Raw genomic sequence first — 23,885 nt, forward strand, 5'->3', positions numbered from 1 at the left:
GTCTAGGTCTTAACCTAAATCTACATTAGTAGAGTTAAAATATTGAAAACACATCATAACAGAGCTCTACAGAACATAAAAAAAATGAAAGGGGCTTTATTGGATTTAAATGAATAAATAGTTTTTGTAATTGTCTGTGAAAAAAGATTTACATTTACCACATCAAGACCAATGACCTCCAGTTGTGAAGTGACGATCATCTCATACATGACTTGTCTTCAAGTCCGAAGATTAATGAGGAATGCAGTATTTCCCATGGTTGCACAGCCCCAGCTGTGACCTACAAATTTCGCCACATCCAGCGCAGGCACCATTGTCCGCCGGTGGTAGATTTAGATTTTAGGTTACCTACCCTTGTAGGTACAGGTAATTAAAAATTAACATTACATAAATTTTGTAAAATTCAAGCAACACAGATTGCATGCATATAATTTAAACTTTTAATTCACAAAATGTATAGGTCTAAAGTAGGCACGCTCTATAATACATGTACCTTGTAACAATTTTCTGGTTACTTATTGAAAGAGAATTGTTTCAATCTAGAAATAAAAAATTTCCAAAGTATGACTAGTCTACCAAGACTTGAGACAGGATCGGCTGAAAAAGAAAAACGCAGCTTTGTAAAAATTTTTTCTCAGGTTTAGCTGAAATTTAATAGCATGTAAGAATGAAAGTCTGTAATTTATAAGCCGGAGGATTTCCAGCTACCCGTCGCCTCAGCGTGGCCCTCTGGTGGAAACATCCAGAGGTGGATCTAGACAGGCAAAGAACGAGTAGCGAACCAGGCCTTCTAGCAGGTCTCCCTGGGTGAGCTTTTGTTTTTTTTATCTCACTCGGGGTGGGGATGGAACAAGTAACCTGCAACCCAGTCCAAAAAGTCCGCCACGCCGTTCCACAAAGGGGGTCGTCATCAGTTCCGGATTGCTGGATTGGCGGCCCTTGCACGGAACAGTGGCGGTTACAGTATAGGAATATGAGACAAGCTCCCCGCAGTTAGCGCTGTCCCTGACACTTATAGCGGGTGACTTAAGACTCGGGGACGGTACGCGGCACGGCCCGGTCTGGCCCAGTCAATCGATATGGCCGTCTACCGCTGGGTGCCCTCAGACAGGACAGGGGTGAAGAGCCCCATGTCCAGGCCTGGTGGTTGGATAAAAGCCTTTCTAACCATCAACGGGATAATGGCGCCTCCGGCGCCGATTCCCTACTGGACTTCATCGAAGGTAATTTATAAGATACCAGTAACAAGATAAAAACAAAGAAGCCTATTTTCTGCTTAATTATTTCAAAAATAATTTAGTAATTAGTTATTAATTCAGCACTTAATACAATTGGGTGACTAGATTAAAATAGGTAATTTATTAGCCATAAGATCTAAATATAAAAATGTATAGTACACAGTGCCCTGATAACACTAGGACTTGATGAAATGAAAAACTCAGTAAGCTTCTCCTTCATTGTCAAATATGTTAGTTTGTTTTGGATGTTCCTTCAGAGTTGAAGATAATCTACTTCCTAGTCCAAACCTCCCAAAGGACGACAGGAGATGGTTGCAGGCAGGGTAGGAACCAGAAACCATCAAGACGCCTGAACGACAGTTCAGCGCACATACCGAACGACCAGGCAGCCCTCCACAGATGAGCACAATCTGATTACCGGTATCTATGAACTTGAAGATGGCAGTGTATTCACACATTGCCTGGTTGGGCCTATTGAATTATTGTCTCCTTTTTTTTTTCTTTGTTTTCAGCTATCCTCAATGAAGTATATGGCTCCTTTTGTCTCGAAAGGCAATGGATGCGCCCAAATGAGTCACTGGTTTTGGCTTAATCTTGAGACGGGGCAGAATCTGGTGTGGCTAATCAAGCCAATTCTAGAACGGCAGACTTTGCTACAATTCGTACATGTGTATGCCTCTGATTCAGGGCTAGCGGACAGGGCAGCTTTCTTTTTTTCCCTCTTGATTAAGGCCGCTTCAATTCTTTTGTTCTCAGCAAGGGTTGTCCCAGCACGCAGTCTGTCTCCATGCACTCCGGTCTTTGGCTATGTTTTCCTACATACTTTCGCTGATGCCTGTGGCTCTCATGTCTCGCTTGCAGACATCTCTATATGTTAGTCTTGGGCGGCCCTTGGGTCTGACTCCTTCCACAAGCTCAGCATATAAGATATCTTTCGGGATTCTACCATCTGGCATGCGGGTGACATGTCCGAGCCAGCGTAATCTTCTTTGTGTCAGGAGAGCATACATGCTGTTCATATTGGCCAATCTCAAAACTTCCTGATTGGAGACATGGTCCCTCCAAGAGATGCCCATTTATGCGTCTCAGGCATATAAATTTTGATATAAATGAGTGTTCTAAAGCATGTTCAAAGAAGTTATTGTACAGAAATAGTTGAAAAAAATTGAAATAGAAGCTTCTAAACTACACACTACCTTAGATATGATGCAGTTTTGATACATATTTGAGATATTTACCATCTATAATGGAAACCGAACACTGAGCGTGTCCACACTTTATATCATTATAAACCACCTCTAGTCCTATCAACAGAAAACCAAGCCTAGAAATGAGTAATTTTGTATTCATTTGTGCTATGAAATGCTTCTAGTTATTTACTTGACTTCCTCTTTTTTTTATATTTAAAATTACTTTTGTAAAGCACATCTCTGGTCAAATCTCATTTCTGTGTGGAATAGGGAGTATCTGGGAAGAGGTTTTAGTGCTGCCGTTATACACTCAGAAAACACAACTCATCCAGATTGAGATTCAAACTTGAGCTCCATTGATAGAGCCACTCAGCCACACATCCAAACCTGAATAATTGGAAACAACATGCACCTTCAATTATAACCATTTCCATGAACTGACTTGATACCAGCATCTCAAATTTCAAGTGAAACCCATTTAATCCTCCAGTAGGAACCTAATCAAAACCCAAGTAAACAAGATTTAAAGGGATCTTACCGCTCTGTGTTTGTATGATGGCATAGAAAGCTAACATGCCCATGATGATCAATCCTATGGATTTCTGTGATTCCACAAAGGTTCTGGCAGTAACAAAGATTGTCTTGCACAAGGTTGTCAACATAGACACTCCTGAGGCAAAATAAAAATGTGCAACAGTTGATTTTCCTTAAGCCAAATGCAGAATACTTAAGCCGTTAATAATAAGGCTTGTCTTCAAGTCTGAAGATTAGTGAGGAATGCACTATAAATTATAAATATAAATTAAGCTGTTAAGTTGTATTGAAAACACATTAGGATGTCTAGAAGCTCATTAATGCAAGCCATTTAACATTTCAATCATATTTTGATGAGGACGAGGCTGTGCCGGCGGGACCAGCGTCTGGTCTTACGACTCCGGACCGGACACGGAAGAGTGCGACGGTGCATGTGCCGGAGGCTCAGGGTTGGAGCCAGGGAGGTCTGCCCATAAGGAGTATCACCAGAGAATGCCGACCACGTCCTCCAAAACTGCTCTCTTTACCAAGAGGCCAGTGTGAGACATTGGCCCCAGGTCACCCCAATAGAAAGAAAACTATATGGAGAGCTCCCTGATTTGGAAACCACTGCGCAGTTTATCTCATGTATTGGTCTAGTCATCTGAACACTCCAACATAACAATGAGAACGAAGAAGAAGAAAAAGAAATCATATTTCCTTATTGTCAACAAAGTATTCAATTCAAACATTCTTGAAAGCAGAAATTGTTGTCGTGGGTCACTCGCCCACTTACAGGGGAAATACAAAATTTCATAAAAAAATATTCAGAAAATAGAAAGAAGATACAAGCAAGATCCAAAAGAAGAGAAGATAAGCATTATGCATAGAAGAGCTCAAGAGAAGGAAAGACAAAGTATTCAAGACTGTAAGACAGAAACACTAAATTGAAGATAAGCAGTAAGGATAGAAATTTCAGGAAGCAATTTATATTGATTTAGCTATCAGTGTGGGCAACAGGTTTATAACATGTTACATCGATGCTCTACCTATCCATTCATGATAGACATATTCTCAAGATATAATGAATAGAATTTTAATTGTTAACTGAGATCTAATCTTTATTTAACCCCTTCTTTTGACATATCAAGTTGAAATACTGTAGAAGATGCATTACAATGTGTCCAAACTTCCCCTTTTCAATCCATCACAGATTTTAAGATATAAAACTAAAATTAGTTTTACTAATACACAAAAGGAGAGTATCTCATTAACAAATTCAAAGTGGTAACGAAAGAAACCTTAAGCAAATTATAACACTTAAAATACCTGTGGACAGTGTATTTCTCACCTTTAGATGGTAGGTCTGCAAAAGTGCTTCTACTTTTGTCCTTCTGGTTTCTAACAATATTTAAATTACATTTTGTGTCTGTGTTTGTATCTGTGAGGTGAAATCTAGCTTTCTTTTCCTCCGCAGGAGAAATTTCCTGTATGGAATGGTGGCCAGGATGCATTGTTTCCTTAAAATTTTCTAATGGCAACGTTTTAGGAGATTCAAATCTTCTTGCCTAGAAGTAAACAATTTAATTGAAGATGAAATGGTCTCTAGTAATCCACCTTGTTAAAAGATGAAACGCAGACTTAATTTATTATACCCCAGAACTACACAAGTAATGCTATTTGTTACAATGGATTTGGGTGGTGAATACATCTAGATAGATATTTTCAGAAGTTAAATCTGGTATGCTGGAGATATTTAATTTCTGGTACTAGAAAATTTTACAAACTTTCTAATTGAAAAGCTACATATAGAGAAGACAAGCTTATTTCAGGGTTAAAAAAATCAGTATGTTCAGTCCATAAATTTCAAGCTTCATATCAAGTCTACTACTATGGATATATTATTTAATTTGGATTATAATATATATTAAGGCATGTTCTATTTTTTTCATGATTTCTACTTGAAAGATTCAAATATTTTATTTCATAACAAGGAACCCCCTTATTGCTTCACCTAAACAAGGATTTCCCAGCATACAACTGGATTCAAAGCTTCCTGTTTACATTTCTATGGCAAACTTGATGAGAACACCACATGATATTAGCACATTTTAAAATCTCATCTACAAATGACTGTTTACTTTAGCTGCTTAGTTTTCAAATTTATATTTCTTTTTACATGCTTACATTTTAATTGTAGTAGTATAGGCTGATAGGCCTACTAGATTTTATCATAGCGAGTGGAAGGGACATAAAGACGGCAGGAGAGATTGAGTTGAGATGACTAACTCCAGAGAGAAGAAAATCCTGAATCATTTTACGAGCAGCCATTCTACTGACATTTTAAAATCACTTTGTTCATGTTTCAAAACAGGCTGACTGCTCGCATGGTATGTACTTCAGCCTGTCATTATGATGGTCCCAAGTTTGAACTCTGTTCACTTCCATTCCCTGCAGTCCAGTAGGACATTTGCACACAATGTAATAATCCTAGTTTCTGAAAGAATGTCCAAAACTTATAAAGCAATAACTAAACATGAATGGGGAAACTATTGATTTAGTCTGCAAGTATCAGTATACGAAATCTTTTCCAAAATCTTGTTAATATTTATTCAAGCACATTAAAACTAGAGTATTTTTATGAAAATGAAACCGAACATTGCTATTTTCATTAAACTATTATTAAATTTTCCAAATCATGGTCATAAAAGGATTTCCTGTATCTTCTTTGTCAGGATTAATCCCAGAATCCTAAAAATGTCTATTCCAATCAATATGTTAATTCGACATAAACAGTTGCAGAAGGCACTCTAAATTTTTTTTAAAATAAATATTCAGAATATCTTGTTGCAACAGACACATTCAATGTATTAATTCTGTAGTATTAATATTGTAAGACATCTCAACACCAGGATGTCTGCACTCTGGACAGTCTCAATCTTCTTATGTTCAAACCCTTCCTACTAACATTCGCTGCTGTCCTGCGAGTACTTTATTCTTCATGTATGAAGGACATCTAAAACATTGACAAACAAGGAGATGTTGTTTTTTTTTCAGCTCAAGGATTATTGTTCATTTCGAATTTTTCATCAAACTGCGACATGTTTAGTAAAACTTAAGTAAATAAACAAACAAACACTTAATTACTTGTGGTAATTTTTGAAGTGCTGCCCTATCTGAATCACTGAGGGATGGACAGCTGTTAATAACTTCTTGTAATGTTTCATAGGATCCAGTTGGACAAAGAATGTGATGGGCGTAAATTCGCACAACCTGTTCAAGAGATTCATTACACAACTAGCTCAAGTATTTGGAAAAAGATTCGTTATGACAGAATTTTAAGATTAAAATATTTATTTTAGCCTCTTGAAAATATAAGAAAAATGATCTTACCTTAGAACACTGACTGTGATTCAAATTTTGTGGATTTTTCAACCACGTTTGTACTAGTTTGTGACAAGGCAAATATTCCTTTACATGTGCATGGAGCAGGATACTGCAGGAATACAATAAATATCTATGCATCTTAAACAATTGTGAAAGCTTCACTTTCATTGCTAAAACAAATAAATACATTTTTCTTCCCATGTGCTAAAAGATTGTGAAATTCATTTAATAAATTTGTATAAATTTTAAACTTAAATTGACCAAGGGACACGAAAATAATAATCTTCATCTCCCTCTCTACCTAATAAAAAGTACACATGTAATCAGAGCAATCAAAAGTTATTCTCTTATTTCAGACGTTAAGGTCAACAAGTTCTATATTTTTGCCAGACAATGGTTTATTAGAATGTTATTTGATTAGTGCAATGTTATGCTACCCTTAAACTCTTTCTCTCCTAACTGACGATAGGTACCAATGTTGATTTAACACCATTAAATTAAATTAATTTTTGGTTTTATAAACTTAAATTTGTGTTATATAAAAAGAGCATGTGTTCTTCTATAATTATATACCTAACATAACATTTTCTGATTACATACAAAAAAAAGTTATTGAAGTTAAATTATAACAGGGTAGTGAAACACAAAGTGGTTTGAGTGCTGAGAGAAGTCCCAAAAAGCCTGTGGAGTCTGGGAGCGCATGAGGCACCCTGACCGTATTTCCCCATGGTGGAGGCTGTCCAGGCCTGAGCAAGCTATTATAGCACAGTGCAGGACAGGCCACTGTCCTGTTGGCTCATATTTCTCGCGGCTATGGCCAAATTTTGATTCATGGTGCCCCCGCTGTGGGGAAGAAGAGGTAACCATGCCTCATATTCTGTTTGACTGCCCCAGACTTGCTGATCTCCGTCTCGACAGGTCTGGGAAACCCAAAATTCTCAACCTGTATGGCGACATTTATACACTACGCAAGACAGTAGGGTTTCTTTACAGGGCTTTTGCAAGAGAGGATTTGAGCCTCTCAAACCCTCACTCTAATGGAGTTTGATGATGATGATGATGATGAGTGAAACACAAATGAACAAAATGAATAGTTTCATTGGAACATGGACAATAATTATGGAGAGAAAGAGTTAACAGATATTATATAATCAACTACTGAAGATAAGTGGACAGAACATTTTCATAATGGAAGTAAAAGACATGATGGTCACAAGTATTGAAGCCTGTGACTAAAACTTTAAAGTCTAGGATACAGATCAACCTCCAAACAGAAAAAAAAAAGATACTGGTAAAAAGTTTACCAGACTTGAACAATTCTTGGTGGGCAAAGTTCAATGCTCCCATATGTGTCAATGATAAAGCTGATCACATGATGCCAATTGTCTGTTTCTGCCAGTGCCTGGATCCCTAGTGCTATGGCAGCTTCTATGACCTCTTCATTGCTGTGGAAAGAAAGAAATTTTTGAAAGTTAAAGGGCTCAACAGTTTACAACCCAAGTTGCATCTGACAGTAAAAAAGAAAAAAAATTTGTATAGAATAAATTTCTTTAAACTTGACTTTTCCCATATAATTATATACAGTACCTGTATATAGCCCTATAACTAAAACAAAAAAAAAACTTAAACGAATCAATGAATCAAAAAATTTGTAGAATTTCTTTACTTATAGAAGTTATTTAAAAAAAAAAAAAAGAAAATTATTGACTCCATTGTACTTTTTTGAAAAAATAAGGATACTCATTTGCTTTATGTACCGTATTTTCAGGTTTTCATGCATTAAGTCTAGTCCTTCGTGTTTTTTGTGTTTCGAGATTTCAATTGTGCTGACAAACTAATGGAAATTGAAGCAACAATATACCTTTGATGTTGATGTTCTGGCTCAAACTTTGCTGTTTTTATAACATCTGCACAAGCATAAAAACAATCAGCAAATTTAGCCATAACAAACAAGTCCACTGCATCTGAAAGTTGCTTGTTTAAATGTAACTGATTCATTTTGCTAGACTATTCTTGAGAAAAGCATACACAGTATCATGCACCCATCACCAAAAAAAACAGCCTTCTAAAACTTGAAATCTGTTTTCTAGAGCTGGAATCTATTCCATGTAGGTAACAAAAAGTTTAATGTCCTGCCTGGAGAAAACAAAAGATAATATCTGAAAACCTCATAAACTTAATAAGCTAAATAAAACTACAGCTTTTCAAATTTAAACAAAATTTCCAGAGTATAATTTTTTACTAGAAAGGCAATCTTATCTTATAAATAACAGAAGTTCCTTCAAAAGACAATATAATTTTGTCCTACGTGTTAATCTTTTTGTACATGCTAATTAGTGACGTAAATTCTGCTAAATAATTTGTTTCCTGTCTGAATCAGGCAACCTGTTTCAAGCTCTCATGGCACCAGGGAACAAGACGATTTTGTACGAATCAGTCCTAGAATAAAAATATGCCTTTATCTTTGTGTCTTCTAAGGTTTTGTTTTGCATGTGTAAGTTATGTTTCAGTGTTTTATTTATTATTAGTACTTCTGTCCTCGAATGTTTCTAAATTTAGTGATTATACTAATGGTGTTATCTAGTCCAGTGTTTTCCCAAACTTTTTCTTTAACAGAACAGTTTGCACAATCAGAGAATTTAGTGGAACACTATTATTTCCTATTTGTTTAGGTTTTAAAAAACAATAATTAAACCACATTTTTAATTTAGCATTATTATTTTATTTCAATTATAAAACTATAATGAAATAAAGACTTAAACGGGAAAAAAATAATGTTATGACTTTGATGGTATTGTGTTCTTAAAGAATATATAAAGTCTTGATTCCAGCTCAATATTGGTAAGCTGAATTATAATATCTCCTGTGGTTTCTAGCTTTGACTTTAGCAACATAGAAAGGACAAACCCATTTTACCATCATAACACTTTAGTTTTGATGTTTTGTACAAAACATGACATAAACAGTGCTTTTGCTGAATTTTGGATGCATTTTAGATCAGTTCATAGTGATGGTATAGTTTTCCTTTTCTTTTCTGCATTTACTTAGAAACTAATTAATGTGTAGTCTACACTAGGCCTAGGGAAGAAGGAGCATTTCTACAAATTTGTCCTTGCATATGATATTATCATATGGAATATAATGGAACGAGGAATGTGCCTTAATATTTGTGACTTTCTGAGTATTTTATTAGATTTTGTTTTTTTTATTTGAAAGTTATGCCTTTATGATTTATGGTTAGTTCAGTGTTTTTTTTAATAATTTATGTATGATTGCTACTTTACTTTTAATTTTGAGTCTTCTCTAATAACATTATTATTTAGGCTTTCTAAATACAACTGTTACTGTATTACAATTATGTATGAAGTGAAATAATGAATAAAAATAATAATGAAGTCCATTTGGGCCATTGGCATTGAAGTAACATTTAATAATTTCATTTGTCATAATTAAAACAACTTTTAGATTGAAGTTTTACTTTAAACTAGTTTAAGTTTAAACAAGTCTTTGGTCTTTAAACTCTTTACTCTTTCAATTTTATTAAGACCATTTATTTTTTTTAGCCTAAATTTAGGGATTATTTCTTATATTATATAATACAGACTATACTATTAGGGCATGATCCTTTACCATATTATATCTAGATATCTATTATCTATATAGATCTATTCTATAGTAGTATATTACTATTAGATCTTATATTACAAAATCATAAGTCATGATAAGTTGTTGGACCGATAAAATCTGCCATTTTAAAAGTACAAATGTCACATGACTTTTCTTTAGTTCTATTTTTATCTTAGGCTAACGCAAGATCAAGATTCTTTCTCTCAAAACTCTTGAATTTCTAATCTGAAAACATCTAATCGATATAGATCTAGATCTTGAACCTAGATCTAGCATACAAATGTATTAAATGGTTCATACTTTAAATGTCATGCCTAAAATAATCTGCAGATCTTTAGCATAAGTCTAAGTCTCTACTATAGATCTAGATCTATATTATATTATATAGACTCTAAATAGTGTCAAGAAAAATCCTGAATATTTTATTTTTGCGAGTCATAGAAAGTCCAGATCTAAGGGAGCCTACTCGTTAAACCAAGGGCGGAACCTAAACAAAATGGTGACTTCAGTCGCTATTTGTTTAGAGTCTAGATTAGATTTAGCTAGTCCAAGACTCTAATCTTGGTGTTCAAATTTGTCTAGCAAACCGATAATGAAATCTCTTGAACATCACAATGGCTAACTTTGGAAAAGATTTACAAGACAGATGTGTTCACATACGCTCGGCGGAACAAAATGAACATTTCACGGTAAATACTAAATTTAATAATTTAATATCTAATACTTAACTTAATAACTTAATAAATAAATAGATATCTAATTACTAACTTTCTAGTCTCTTAGTGATAGTGATGTCTTAGTCAATTAGTTGAATTAGTATGAATTAGTGACACTTATTCTTAAGTCTTAGTCAAGTAACTAAATCTAAAACTTAGTTAGACTCTTACTTAGACGACTTTTACAGTTTTAGTAATACTAACTATACTTGCAGTTGCAGATCTAAAACGTAGTTTAGTCTAGATTCCCTAGAAATGCCTAGATCATAGTAGATCTAGACTAGACTCTAGTCTAGAAATTTTAATTTTATTTTTTTATTTGGTGACGGTTTACAAAAAAACTGCAAGCAGATTCTTATTCTGCAACTAAGTTTATTAAGTCTAACTAAAGGACTATAAAAATAGCTGTATAATCAGTGTATACATTCCTTTGAATGACCACTGAGCTGTCCACTCATAGTCAAGATTTTATTTTAAAATAAATTGGGTTACTTCATGCTCCTAGAATTATATTCAATATTCATATTGAACGCAATTTTTGTGCTTTCCCCTTCAGTGCACACAGAGCACCATCATTGAACCCCACTATGTAATTGCTAATAAATTATGTCTGTGTTAATTAAAAATTATTTAGATTGTTATTAAAATATTGTATAGGAATACAGCCATTTTTATTGCCAAATAGTTGAAGAATAAGAATCTGCTTTCAGTTTTTTTGTAAGTTTAAACCTTCACCAAATAAAAAAATAAAATGAAAATTTGACCTAGATGTAGTTCCCGAAAGTCGGTGTCCAGTTATAAGAATCTACCATAGATCAAGTAAAAATCTAGTTAAATTTTTACCATGAGTATGAGTAATTGAGTTATGATATGATTATTATTTACTATGATTACTAATTTTATGATTATCATAATCATGATTATGACTATGATTAAAATATTTAAAATTAATTATTAAATTTAAAAAGTAGGCCTAGATCTAGATATACATCTCATCACATCATGATTGACATGCACATGAAACATGATCATGAAATGATTATGACATGATAATTACCTAGCCTAGATTGGTTAGATGGTCATATCTAGATCTATACAATCAAGTAACTATTTAGAATTTAGATCTACTAGACTAGATAGATCTACTCATCTAGTTAAGATAGTTACTGATAGTTTTACTTGTAGAAAGTCTATTTGTAACTTTACAATCATACAATGATTATCATTATTATCATCAGTTTCATTATGAATATTAATTATTATTATTTTGAATTTTCATTCCTCATAATATCTCTCTCCATGTATTATACGTCTCTAGAGATTATTTATTTTCCAAATTTTTGTGTCTAGGTTTACATAATATCTGTAACTGTTGGATCCTATGCATGGACAGTGAAACATCGTTACAGCGAATTTCATGATCTTCATGAAAGGGTAAATCATGTTTTAGGTATAGAAAATCCATTAGTACTAAAAACAAGTCACAATGACCCACCCCATACTACATATAATGTAGTATTTAATTTAAGCTCTTTTCCTTCTATACTAATGAACAAATTTTGGTTTCTCTTTGTATAGCTGTCAGCAAGCTACAAACTTGACAAAACTCTCCTACCTCCTAAAAAATTATTTGGAAATCAAACAGAAGCTTTTATCAAAAAGCGTCAGAAGGAATTGGAAATCTATTTGCAGACTATCATCCTTTGTTTGGCTCAACACATTCCTTCAAGTCTAGCCTACTTTCTTGATTTTGATAAATATGTAAGTAAGCTTGACTAGCTTTTGATAATCATTGGTAAAGCAAAAATAGAGAAATATACTATGAAGTAGGTGTGTGTGTTTCTAGAGCAGCCAATATAAACAAGAGATTAATATCATGTGATAAATTTGTATAACATGCATTTTTTTTTAAGTGCAGTTGCCCTTTTCTTATTTTAGGTTGTTAGTTTTGATGTTTATCATATTCTATTCTGATAAATGAAATGTATAGATTTTTTTTTTTTGCCAAATGTATTTTGTGTAGCATAGAAAAAATATTGAACACCCTCTAAATATGCAGTATGACTAGACCAATATATGAGATGAACTGCGCAGTGGTTTCCAAATCAGGGAGCTCTCCATATAGTTTTCTTTCGATTGGGGTGATTTGAGGCCAATGTCTTATACAGGCCTCTTGGTAGAGAGAGCAGTTTTGGAGGACGTGGTCGGCATTTTCTGGTGATACTCCACATGGGCAGATTTCACTGGTTCCAATTTTGAGCTTCCGGAACATGTGTTGTCGCATTCTGTTGTGTCCGGTCCTGAGTCGAAAGATTAGACGTTGGTCTTGTCGGGATAGCTTATAGTAAGCATCATCTTTCTTGTGATTTGGATGGGAGCTCGTCCATTTCTCATTTATTTTATCTACTATTAATTTCTTCATTTCTTCTGGATAGAGTGCAGAGTTTACTTGTGAGTTTGTTCTCCCACTCTTGGCGAGTGTGTCAGCCTTCTCATTTCCTGCTAGTTGTATGTGAGCTGGTATCCATTGAATAACAGTTTTTTTGCTGTTGTTGTTGAGCTTTGTAAGTGCTGATCTGAGGTTTTTAATATAAGGGGAATCAGAGTTTTGCAAGCTTTGGAGGGTTGTTTTTGCGTCTGTTAGAAAGACAATCTGACTGTGAGGGGAACTTGGATGATTTGCTAGCATGGTAGCAGCTAGTGCTAGTGCTTCCCTTTCTGCTCTGTGACTGTCAGAGAGCTCTCCAGTTGCAAAGTAGCAGTAGCACAGTTTCAGTCACATTCCAATAGTGTTGCTAAAATATATATTAAAAAAAAACCAAGCAGCTAAAAAATAATCGCCTCAAGGATTTTTAGTAGCTTGAAAAAGTTTTCTTAAAATTTATTTTGTATTTATACCACATTCATTCACCAGCCAGATTAGTAATTTTAAAATACCACTTGCCAAAATAAATTGAATAATAGACTGAAATCTAATGATATCCCTGTACATTGCAATGTGATGACTAAAGTAGGTTATACAAATATAAACTTGGTTACTGTTCTTTTTCTTCTTTGTTCTCATTTTTCTTATATCTGAGTTGAACTGTACAGTAGTTTCCAAATCAGGCAGCTCTCCTTATAGTTTTGATTCTTTAAGGGGGGGGGGGGTTGGGGGAGGGCCATTGTCTTGTAGGGCCTCTCGATAGAGTAATATAGCTTTGAAGGACAGGTAACAGTTCAAATTTTATCATGTTAGCTAATACCAGTTTCTTTTAGAAATTGATAAATTTATACAAATATTGTTCTTGTGTTCATATTAAGTAACCTTTTTAAAATCTTTTCCTAGGAGATCCATGGAATTACTCAGGCTATGGCAGAGGATCTCTACAATAGAGGTAAAGATGATTGAAACAAAAAGCATAATTGTGTCATTTTTTTAAAATTATTATTATTATTATTAGATTGTGAATGTAAAAATACTTGGTATTTTTTTTTTATAGTAAATAATTTATGCTATTTAAGGGACAGAAAGGTAGAGTGATTAAGGATTAAGCTGTAGACCTGTGGGATTTTATTTTGGATTTTAGATCTGGACCTAAGCTGAATTTACTTAGCCTAATCTCATCTCTGCCTGTGGTCCCTTCTGGGGCATAGGCCACCTATCAGCCTTCTGTAGGCATCTCAATGCTGGGCGAGTCTCTCCAACTATCCTCATGTCTTGCCCATCTGCTTGGCATCTGCTTCCAAATCGCGGCGCCATGTATTCCTGGGCCGTCCCCTCTTCCTCTTTGCTAGGGGGTTCCAGGTTAGGTCTTGCCTTGTTAGGTTAGGTGTGACCTATCCATCTCCAGCGTCTCTGAAGGATATCTACTTCAATGGGCTGCTGCTTTACTCTTTGCCACAATTTATCATTCGACATCTTGTCTGGCCAGCAGACCTTAAGAATCTTCCTCATAGGTCATAATTTTTTGTGTTCAGTAAGCTCCTTATTTGTGAAAAAAAAATTTTTTTTTACATTTTCGTCCCCATCTGTTTCTAAATACTCTCATAAAAATGTCAGTTAAAAAGTAGAAAGGTAGCTGTAGTCTGTTTGGTTAACGTTTTCTACTGACCAGTAACCTTTAGTATATTTGCTGTACAGTCTCACCTAGTCTGAAACCCAAATTCTTTGATGATGTTTTCCTCATCTAGTTTGCAGATATTTTGTCGAGTAATAGTATTTAGCCTTAAAGAATAAAAGAAAACGAAGAATGCATTTTTAGTGTACAGTATTCACATTTTTGAATCTAAGTGAGGAGCTTTGGTCTTTGCAATCACTGCCCTATAGATGAGATTCTGTTATAAATCTTGTTAGCTAAATAATTGTTCTACATTGCACTAATTTGTCACCATAATTTATGCATTCTGTTATAGGTGAGAGTTTGTTACAGACCAAAGATCAGTATGAAGTCACTTCACTCCAGCTTTACTCACTTACTGAGAGACTTAAACTTCCTGAGCCGACATGTGGTAAGGAAAACTTCTTTTAGAACAAACCAATCATTTTTATTGCCCCCCCCCTCCCCCATCCCCTTTTCCCATTCACCAAGATACTTTAACTTCCTCGTCTTTATTGAGGTCAAAAGTCTCTTTCTAAACCTCCATTTAAATAAAAAAAATTTTTTTAATGAAAATCCTACATTTTAATTTTACATCTAATCCTTAGGAGAGTACAAGTCATGGAAAATAACACTGGTTTGATTTTAACTTTAAAATTGTATTTCTTGTTCTAAAAATGGTACATATTAGTGATCATTGATAGAATGCAAAGTTTAGGAAACTTATGTTTAGTGTTATTTCTTTTTATTTTATGAAATTTTGTTACAAAAAATGATTAATAACGGGGTGTCTTTTTTTTTTTTTTCAGATAGCGGTGATCTTAAGAAAGATTTAGGCCATATTCTTGACTTCATTACCAGAAGTAAACATTTAAAAGTAAGTTATCTGCTACCTTGTTCTTACTCTGGTGTTAGAAGTGTGTCACCCTTTTTCCCATGTATGTCTCAGAATAGAACTATGTTTTTATCCTAGACAAATACAAATGACTTTATTTTTACTCAATACGCTAATATGTTTTATCTGGGTTTTTTTCTTGCATTACATTTGTTTAGGTCGTGAGTGGTAAAAAACCAGTTGGCACTAGTAATATTATTATGAACAAGCTGCCATTTGATTTGACCTTGTTTAAGTCATTGCAAACATTAGAGGTAAGTAAGAATGCAGAAATATTTTAAAAAGTATTCAGTATCAAGAAATAAAAAAGCAAATAAAATTTTAAGTTTTTCATAAATAATTAACTTTTTTTTTTCTCCATAGATCACTGGGTGTAATTTTAGACTCATCACTGGTCTTGAAACTGTGAAGCAGACGTTGACTCGATTTGATGTGCATGAGTCATCATCTTCTTTAAAAGTAGGTCTATACTCTTTTTTTTTTATTATCACATAAAAATTGATACTTCATCTTACATTTCATGGAAGTTTTATGGAATAATTATCTTTTCGTCACCATATTTAACCCCATGCATAAAGATTGCAGGCATCCCAGCAGTCTTTGTTTCTGCAAGTCAGTAAGGTGGAGATCAATATAAGTAGTTAAAGATAACAAACATATAATTGTTTATATTAGCTTTGGCATTAAAAAAAAATGAACATTTTCTTAGATGTATTGTTTTGTGAATTTGTTATCAATGAGTAACACTTAGGCACCCCAACAGGAGTCTTGGTTTGCTTCCTTTTGGCCTAATTGACATCTCTAATAACTATTACCACCTGGGCAACACATTAAGGCTAAGAAGTGATGCTTGGGACAATATTTATATAACAGTATTTGAAGAATAGGTAATAAAAAATATTGCGCATAAATTAATTGCTTATTTATGTAGTAGCACTAACCTATATACATTGGTCTCGATGATTTCTAGGAAATCTTATTACAAGATGCACCTCATTGGAAAGCAGAAGATGGTTCTTTGATTGTTGGCTATTGGGACTTAGTGGTAGAAGCAGATTTGAGTCGGAACTCTTTCTCGGATATACCAGATTGCATTGTAAGTTTTAAATTGAAGACAATTTCTTTGAAAAAAAAACAACTGCTTGGTTATCTTTCAAAATTTTGAAATCAAAAAGGTAATGTATTTTCTTAATAATGTTGACAATGTTAGTTTATTTTTTAAACTTTTTTCTGGTGCAAAAAATGTGTTGCAACATATAAGATAGATATAGATTAACTTTTGCATTCCACTGAAAGAGACTGAATTAAAATTTTGTTTTTCTCATACTCAGGTGTGCTTTTATAGGATGTTATAGCAGCTTGAAAAACTTTCTTAAATATAGCCTACAACTTAGTCCAGAAATATTCACTAATTTAATTTAGACCAGAGAGTAATTAGCAGGTTAAGAAAACATGACAATACTTTAAATGAAAATTCTAACCATATAACTATAATAGCATTGTTTAATTTGTAAAAAAATGTACAAAGATACATTTGAGAATTATAATTTTATAATTATAATTAGTGAAATTTCCCAGCTATAGCATCATAGTATCAAATAACTAGGAATGTAAAAAGTGACACATATATTTCTACCAACAGCAACTGATGCCAAATATTGAAAAGTTGAATTTGGGCGACAACCTGATTGAGAGTATTCAAAATCTGCAGTGGCTTAGCCAGCTTACTCATCTGGATTTGAGTCACAACAACATCAAACATGTGGATTCACTTCACACAAAGATGGGCAATGTCAAGGTCGTCAGAGTAGCTCACAATCGCTTGGAGAGTCTCCATGGTAATGTTCCTCTAGATATTATAGAACCAAACTAGAAGTTTGCAAGCTGTGAACTGCTAAAAAGAGTTGTTTTTATATAAATTTTTTTTTCTCTCCTACCAACCAGGTTTTGCAAAACTTTTCTCGCTGGAAACGCTTGACGTGTCATTCAACAAAATTGCTTCAGTAAGTGGATAAATAGATTAAATTTTCTTTTAAAAAAAGAGTACTGTCACAGATTACATTATAGAATTGTGTGTACATTTCACATTTGAAAGAAATATAAGCCCTCGACATGAGCCTCGGGATTTACCCCTCAAATTTAGACACTTGACAGCACAGCAGGATTTACCCAAGGGACGTGATTATGATGTTTGAAATCTATTGGTTAATTTGAAATTAAACAAAGACATTTTTTTAAAGAGTTAGCGCCAGAGAATTGGCGGGGGTAAGAAAGTAACGCCAGTCGATAAAATAATTGGTTAGTAGACAGTCACGTTTCTAAGAGCTCTGTTTGAAAAGCCTCTGTAATATGTTTCATGCTCATTGATTTGTAATTTGTACATAAGCTGTACTTACGTTATATTTGAATAAAGTTCCAGAGTTTTGTTTTATCAAAGAATCGTCAATTGTGATTCTAGATCGTCATTTTTTAAAACTATTGAATTCAAGTAAAATCCCCGGCATAACAACACATCGTACCATCTTCATGTTGTTACATCTGGCACTCTCCGACTAATAAAAGTCCATGGACAACTTTTAACGAAATTTATTCAAGATCTAGGACCAATTTCTAAAACTCTTCAAAGGAACTTCATTCTTATTTAACGGAGGACAGAATTTCTGTGTTTAACAGGTCAGTTGGTTATCGATAATTCTTTTATAAAGATTTTCGTTAGAGTTACGTCTAACTCACGAAATCCATTATTATATGTAATTGGCAAAAGGAATAAGACCAATATACATAATAACTGGCAATATAAAAGACCAGTAAAGCAAATAACTGGCAATATAAAAGACCAGTAAATCAAATAACTGGCATTATAAAAAAGACCAGTAAATCAAATAACTGGCATTATAAAGAAGACCAGTAAATAATCATTTGTGCAGCACAAAGTAAACAGAAGACCAGATTTAACCAACTGTTAAACCAGTAAAAAGTACTCGGCTCAATAGATCTATATATTCAATCATACGACTCCAGTAACTACAAGTCTACTGTCAAGCATTATTAGCAAATTGAGGCTTCAAGAACTTTGTCACTGGATCTATATTATTATTATATCTGAGATAAAGCCAAAATCCAGATATTGAACATTTTGCTCCAATACAAGAAATTAACAAAAGTTAAATATGGCCTCCAGTTCTAGAACACAACGACTCTTCGAATTGATAGAATTAGCCAAAGAAAAGCAAATCACAAAGCCATACCAGTGGGCAGAGAAATAAGAAGAAAAAGAATATCAAGAGCAAGAATCTGAAAAACAAAGGCAAGAATCTGAAAAACGCATGCAATTAGAAGAAAAAAAATTGCAAGACGCTGAAAAACAAAGGCAAGACGCCGAGAAACAAAGGCAAGACGCCGAGAAACAAAGGCAACATGAAAAAGAAAAAATGGAATTCGAAAAACAAAAGAATGAAAATAAAGAAAGCATTCCAATTCAAGGTCACTCAAATATGTTTGACAAATACAGATTAATGAACAAAATATCGGCTTTCAACGAAAACATTGACAATATGGACTCGTATCTCATAAGATTTGAAGAAATAGCTACAACATCCGGTCTACCTGAAGCACATTGGTCAAGCTCACTCCTCACCCTTTTGACTGGCAAAGCTGTCAACATTTGCTCACAACTGTCCATCAATGAACGCAGCACTTACTCTGATATCAAGGAAGCTCTACTGCGCCAATACGGAGCAACTTCAGCCAACTATAGAAAGAAATTCTATAATGAAAGGCCACAGCAAAATGATGATCCTCAAATTTTTGTAGCTAATATGTCAATGTGGTTTGATAGATGGGTATCCATGGCAAAAATAGAAGAAAGTTACCAAGCTCTTCGTCAACATATTATTATCGACAACATCACCCATGCTCACTCAGAAGATATTCAATCCTACATTATTGAGAGAAATCCTACTGATATCCAGACATTAACCAAGATCATCAGACAATATAAAGCAGCCTATCCAAACAAGTCAGTCAAACCATCTGTTGAAGAAAATTTTGTCTGCTTTGCTCAAGACAAAAATGCAAGATATAAGTCAGATGACAAAGTCAAATGCAACAAATGTCATAAACTAGGGCATTTCACGTCTCAATGTCGCAGCAGAACCACAGAATGTTCATTTTGCCATAAAAAGGGTCACCAAACTCATGAATGTTGGAAAAAACAGGCAGTCTCCAAAAATCCAAATTTTGATAGACCCACATCACCAACTCAAAGATACAGCAATAGAGAGCAATACAATCTCAACAAAGCACCTGGAAACAATAAACCAGATAACAACAAACCTCGCTACAGAAGTCATTCACAGGACTCCAGACCACAATATATGCCAAACAGAAGCTCATATGACAGAAGCTATTACAATGAGCACTCAACTATGACAGTCATTGCAAAGTCCAATGGTCTCAAATTTTATCCAGGCTTTGTAGGAGACAAGAAGGTGGAAGTTCTTCGTGACACCGGAAGCACGTCCACATTAGTACATGAACGCTTCGTACACGCAAACCGTTTCACAGGCAACCACGTCCAAGCCACTGCATTCAACGGAACTGTCAGCAAATTACCTGAAGCCATCATTTATGTTACTACACCATTCTTCAGTGGTCAAACAAAAGCATTAGTAACACCCAATCTACCAGTGGACCTAATCATTGGAAACATAGAAGGAGTTAAAGAATGCACTCCTCAAGAACTTACTGAATGGACAAATGCCATAGAGCAAGGTCAAAAATGTTTGGCAGTAATGACAAGATCCATGTCCAGACAACAAGAACATTTGGCACCTGAACAAGTTAGCCAAAATAATCACATGGCTACCTCAGTTACGCAAGTTATGCAGAAAGCAACAGAACCAGTTACTAGTCCAGTAGCCAGCAACAATCAAGAACATTCAACATGGACACCCCCAGTTACATCAAGCCCATCCCTACCGGTCATAAGTCCACCTCCAATTCCCGAATGTCCATTGTTGAACTTTGAAGAACAAGACGACATGCCCAGAGTCTCTAGCAATGATACAAGAACTCTAACTGGTCAAACTGAAGTCCATCAAGACAAGTCATATTTCACACATGATGACTTCAAAGAAGAACAGAAACGAGATCCAACATTGCGAATACTTTATCAGAAAGCTCAAGCAAACAAACAGCTGAATCTACCAAATAAACAGATGGCCTCCTGGTGAAGAATGCCATGCACAAAGACAATACCATTCAGCAAATAATAGTGCCACAGAAATACAGGAAAGAAATACTGGCAACAGGACATAACATTCCACACGCCAGCCATATGGGTGTAGTCAAAACTAAAGCCAGAATCCTCAAAGAATTTTATTGGCCAAGTATCATCAAAGACGTCAAGAAATACGTGAAATCATGTCATATTTGCCAAGTCAAAGGACCTAAGAACAACAAATCACAGGCACCTATTCAAGATATGGAATTGACAGACAAGCCATTCCAAAAAGTCTCAGTTGATTTGATTGGTCCTATGCCAGTAGCTTCAGCAAGAAACCATCGATATGTCCTGACATTGATTGACACATGTACAAGATGGACAGAAGCAGTACCTCTAGTCAACATTACAGCGCTTGACATCACCAGAGCTTTGTCAGAGATATTTTCCAGAATTGGTTTCCCAGAAGTTATCCTCTCTGACAGAGGCACACAGTTCACAGCTGACATTACCAAAGACTTCATGAACATGTACCACATCAAGATGAAGTTCACAAAGCCATATCATCCCCAAAGCAACGGGCTTTGCGAACGATTCAACGGTACTTTGAAGAGGTGCATTTCAAAAATAGCACGCGACAATCCGCAGAATTGGGACTTATTGCTACCAGCAGCTCTGTTTGCATACAGAGAAAGTCCTCAAGAAACCACAGGATTCTCACCTTTCGAGATGGTTTATGGCGCCAACCCACGAGGACCGATGGCAATCCTCAAAGAAGCTATTATTCGCCAAAACTCAATCTCATCAGAAACCAAGACAGCGTTTCAACATGTGCAAGATACCAGAAACATAGTCATATCTGCATGTGAAAAAGCAAATGAAGCCACAGCCATAGCAAACTCCAATACCAGAATGAGAGTCAATAGAAACAGAACACTGAAACAATTTGAACCAGGAGATCAAGTATGTCTGCTACTACCAGACAAAAGCAACAGACTATTCATCAAATGGCAAGGTCCATTCTCCATACTCAGAAAGATAACAGATGTTGACTATGAGATAGACATACGCAACAAAAAGAAAATCTATCACGTCCACATGTTACAAAAATATAACACAATAACAGAAGGTACCACAAGCCCAGAACAAAATGAAAGAGCCATATCATGTCTTGCAGTCATACCAGAAGAAGATGAAAACGACACGTCCGAATTTGACGACATCAATATGCCACAAACAACTACCAAACAAACTGAATTTTGGCAAGACATCAAACTCAATTCAATGACACCGCAAAAGCAGAAAGAACTGACTACCATTCTCAAAGAAAATTCAGACATATTTACAGATATTCCAGGCAAAACGTCAATTGCGGAACACAATATAATACTTACTGATTCCAAGCCTACAAAAGCAAGACCTTATCCATTACCAGTACACTACAGAGACTTTCTTAAACAAGAAATTAACCAACTATTAGAGCAAGGAATCATTGAACATTCCAACTCTCCATATGCTGCACCAATAGTTCTTGTCAAACGGAAGCAAATGACAACTCCAAGAATGTGTGTCGACTTCAGACAGTTGAATAAAATAACCCAACTTGACTCATATCCTATGCCAAATCCTGAAGATCTTATGACCAAATTTTCAGAGGCTAAGTTCTTCACCAAAATAGACCTATCCAGAGGTTATTACCAAATACCAGTCAGACAAGAATGCAAACAGTTTACGGCATTCACCACAGCTTATGGACTATTCCATTTCAACTTCATGCCATTTGGTCTAGTCAACGCCAGCAGCACCTTTAATAGAGCCATTCACAGCATACTAGGCAATCGCTCTGACACAGTGTCATATATAGATGACATTTGCATATTCCATAAGACATGGAACGAACATATCAAAGGACTACAAGAAGTTTTCAGCATACTGAAACAACATGGTTTTACCATAAAGCCTAGTAAGGTAGAACTAGCCATGTCAGAAATATCCTTCCTGGGTTATAAAGTCAGCTACAATTCGCTGAGACCTCAAGAGAACATTATTCAACGCATACTAGACATCAAAGTCCCCACCAGTAAAAAGCAAGTGAGAAGTATTTTGGGTCTGTGTAATTTCTACAGACATTTCATACCAGGTTACACAGCACTCATAGCTCCATTGATTGAACTCACTAAGAAAGGACAACCAACGAAAATTCCATGGTCTACAAAGTTACATACCACTATTGAGAACATTAAAGCTGAATTCTCAAGAGACACTATTCTCAAACTCCCGAATCCAGAGAAGCAATTTTACCTCGCCACAGATGCTTCATCTTCAGCTATAGGTGCATGCCTAATGCAGAATTACCAAGACACTTCACAGAAAAGCCAAGAGACTTTGCACCCAGTATTTTTCATCAGCAGGAAATTGTCACCAGCTGAAACCAGATACTCAACCATCGAACGGGAATGTCTAGCCATTGTATGGGCCATAGCCAAGTTCTCCAGATATCTACTAGGGGCTCATTTCACACTCCTAACTGATCATGCACCACTAGCATTTCTGAACTCAAAGAAGTTAGCGAACAGTTGTTTAACTCGTTGGAGTCTACAACTCACAGACTACCAATTTGAGGTCAAGACAATTCCTGGACGTGAGAATGTCTTCGCTGACACACTTTCCAGATGTATTTAATTCTTAACATAATTGTATATATATTTTTCTTCCACAGGTGTAGTATATCAGTTTTGTATTGTCATATTTTAATTTCATCATAAGGCACCATGAAGAGAAGTAACCTATTCAATTCAAGATTTAATTTATCCAAGTATTATGCTTTGTACAACTTTTGATATTGTTCATGACAAGCATTGTCTCATTTTCATAACCACTTGAATAGTGAGACAGGTGTTCAAAGTCATCAATAATTTTATTCACTGCATTTACATTTTTTTTTATTATTGTTGTTATCTCCAAGTTGACTTTATTTTGTCATATGTTACCTCAACCATTTTTCTATAATTTCATG

General features: G+C 35.0%; 2 protein-coding genes across 6 annotated transcripts in view; one reads left to right on the forward strand and one right to left on the reverse strand.

The window, feature by feature from the left end:
• Nucleotides 1–426: 426 nt before the first annotated feature.
• On the reverse strand, nucleotides 427–10,400 carry LOC106051158 (peroxisome assembly protein 26-like). Of its 5 annotated transcripts, none has more exons than XM_056027996.1 (8): nucleotides 10,256–10,400; nucleotides 8,190–8,464; nucleotides 7,633–7,773; nucleotides 6,335–6,437; nucleotides 6,089–6,214; nucleotides 4,293–4,509; nucleotides 2,967–3,098; nucleotides 427–597 (listed from the first exon to the last, which is right to left on the reverse strand). In XM_056027996.1, exons 2-8 carry the CDS (start codon nucleotides 8,324–8,326, stop codon nucleotides 512–514), a joined length of 942 nt encoding a protein of 313 aa, XP_055883971.1. In that variant the 5' UTR covers nucleotides 8,327–8,464; nucleotides 10,256–10,400; the 3' UTR covers nucleotides 427–511. The 5 variants fall into 5 exon arrangements, with proteins under 5 accessions (XP_055883971.1, XP_055883970.1, XP_055883969.1 ...); XM_056027995.1 differs by lacking the exon at nucleotides 10,256–10,400 and adding an exon at nucleotides 10,034–10,115; XM_056027994.1 differs by lacking the exon at nucleotides 10,256–10,400 and adding an exon at nucleotides 10,016–10,112.
• Nucleotides 10,401–10,416: 16 nt separating this feature from the next.
• LOC106051150 (uncharacterized) overlaps nucleotides 10,417–23,885 on the forward strand; it is a 30,984-nt gene continuing 17,515 nt past the window's right edge. The window contains exons 1-11 of the mRNA XM_056027977.1: nucleotides 10,417–10,644; nucleotides 12,022–12,105; nucleotides 12,250–12,432; nucleotides 14,000–14,048; nucleotides 15,067–15,162; nucleotides 15,560–15,627; nucleotides 15,804–15,899; nucleotides 16,009–16,104; nucleotides 16,616–16,741; nucleotides 17,288–17,483; nucleotides 17,590–17,648. Coding sequence (XP_055883952.1) covers nucleotides 10,570–10,644; nucleotides 12,022–12,105; nucleotides 12,250–12,432; nucleotides 14,000–14,048; nucleotides 15,067–15,162; nucleotides 15,560–15,627; nucleotides 15,804–15,899; nucleotides 16,009–16,104; nucleotides 16,616–16,741; nucleotides 17,288–17,483; nucleotides 17,590–17,648 — 1,128 coding nt within the window. The 5' untranslated portion in view covers nucleotides 10,417–10,569. The remainder of the gene's footprint in view (nucleotides 10,645–12,021; nucleotides 12,106–12,249; nucleotides 12,433–13,999; nucleotides 14,049–15,066; nucleotides 15,163–15,559; nucleotides 15,628–15,803; nucleotides 15,900–16,008; nucleotides 16,105–16,615; nucleotides 16,742–17,287; nucleotides 17,484–17,589; nucleotides 17,649–23,885) is intronic.

Source organism: Biomphalaria glabrata, chromosome 4, assembly GCF_947242115.1.
Source record: "Biomphalaria glabrata chromosome 4, xgBioGlab47.1, whole genome shotgun sequence".
Classification (NCBI taxonomy): domain Eukaryota; kingdom Metazoa; phylum Mollusca; class Gastropoda; family Planorbidae; genus Biomphalaria; species Biomphalaria glabrata.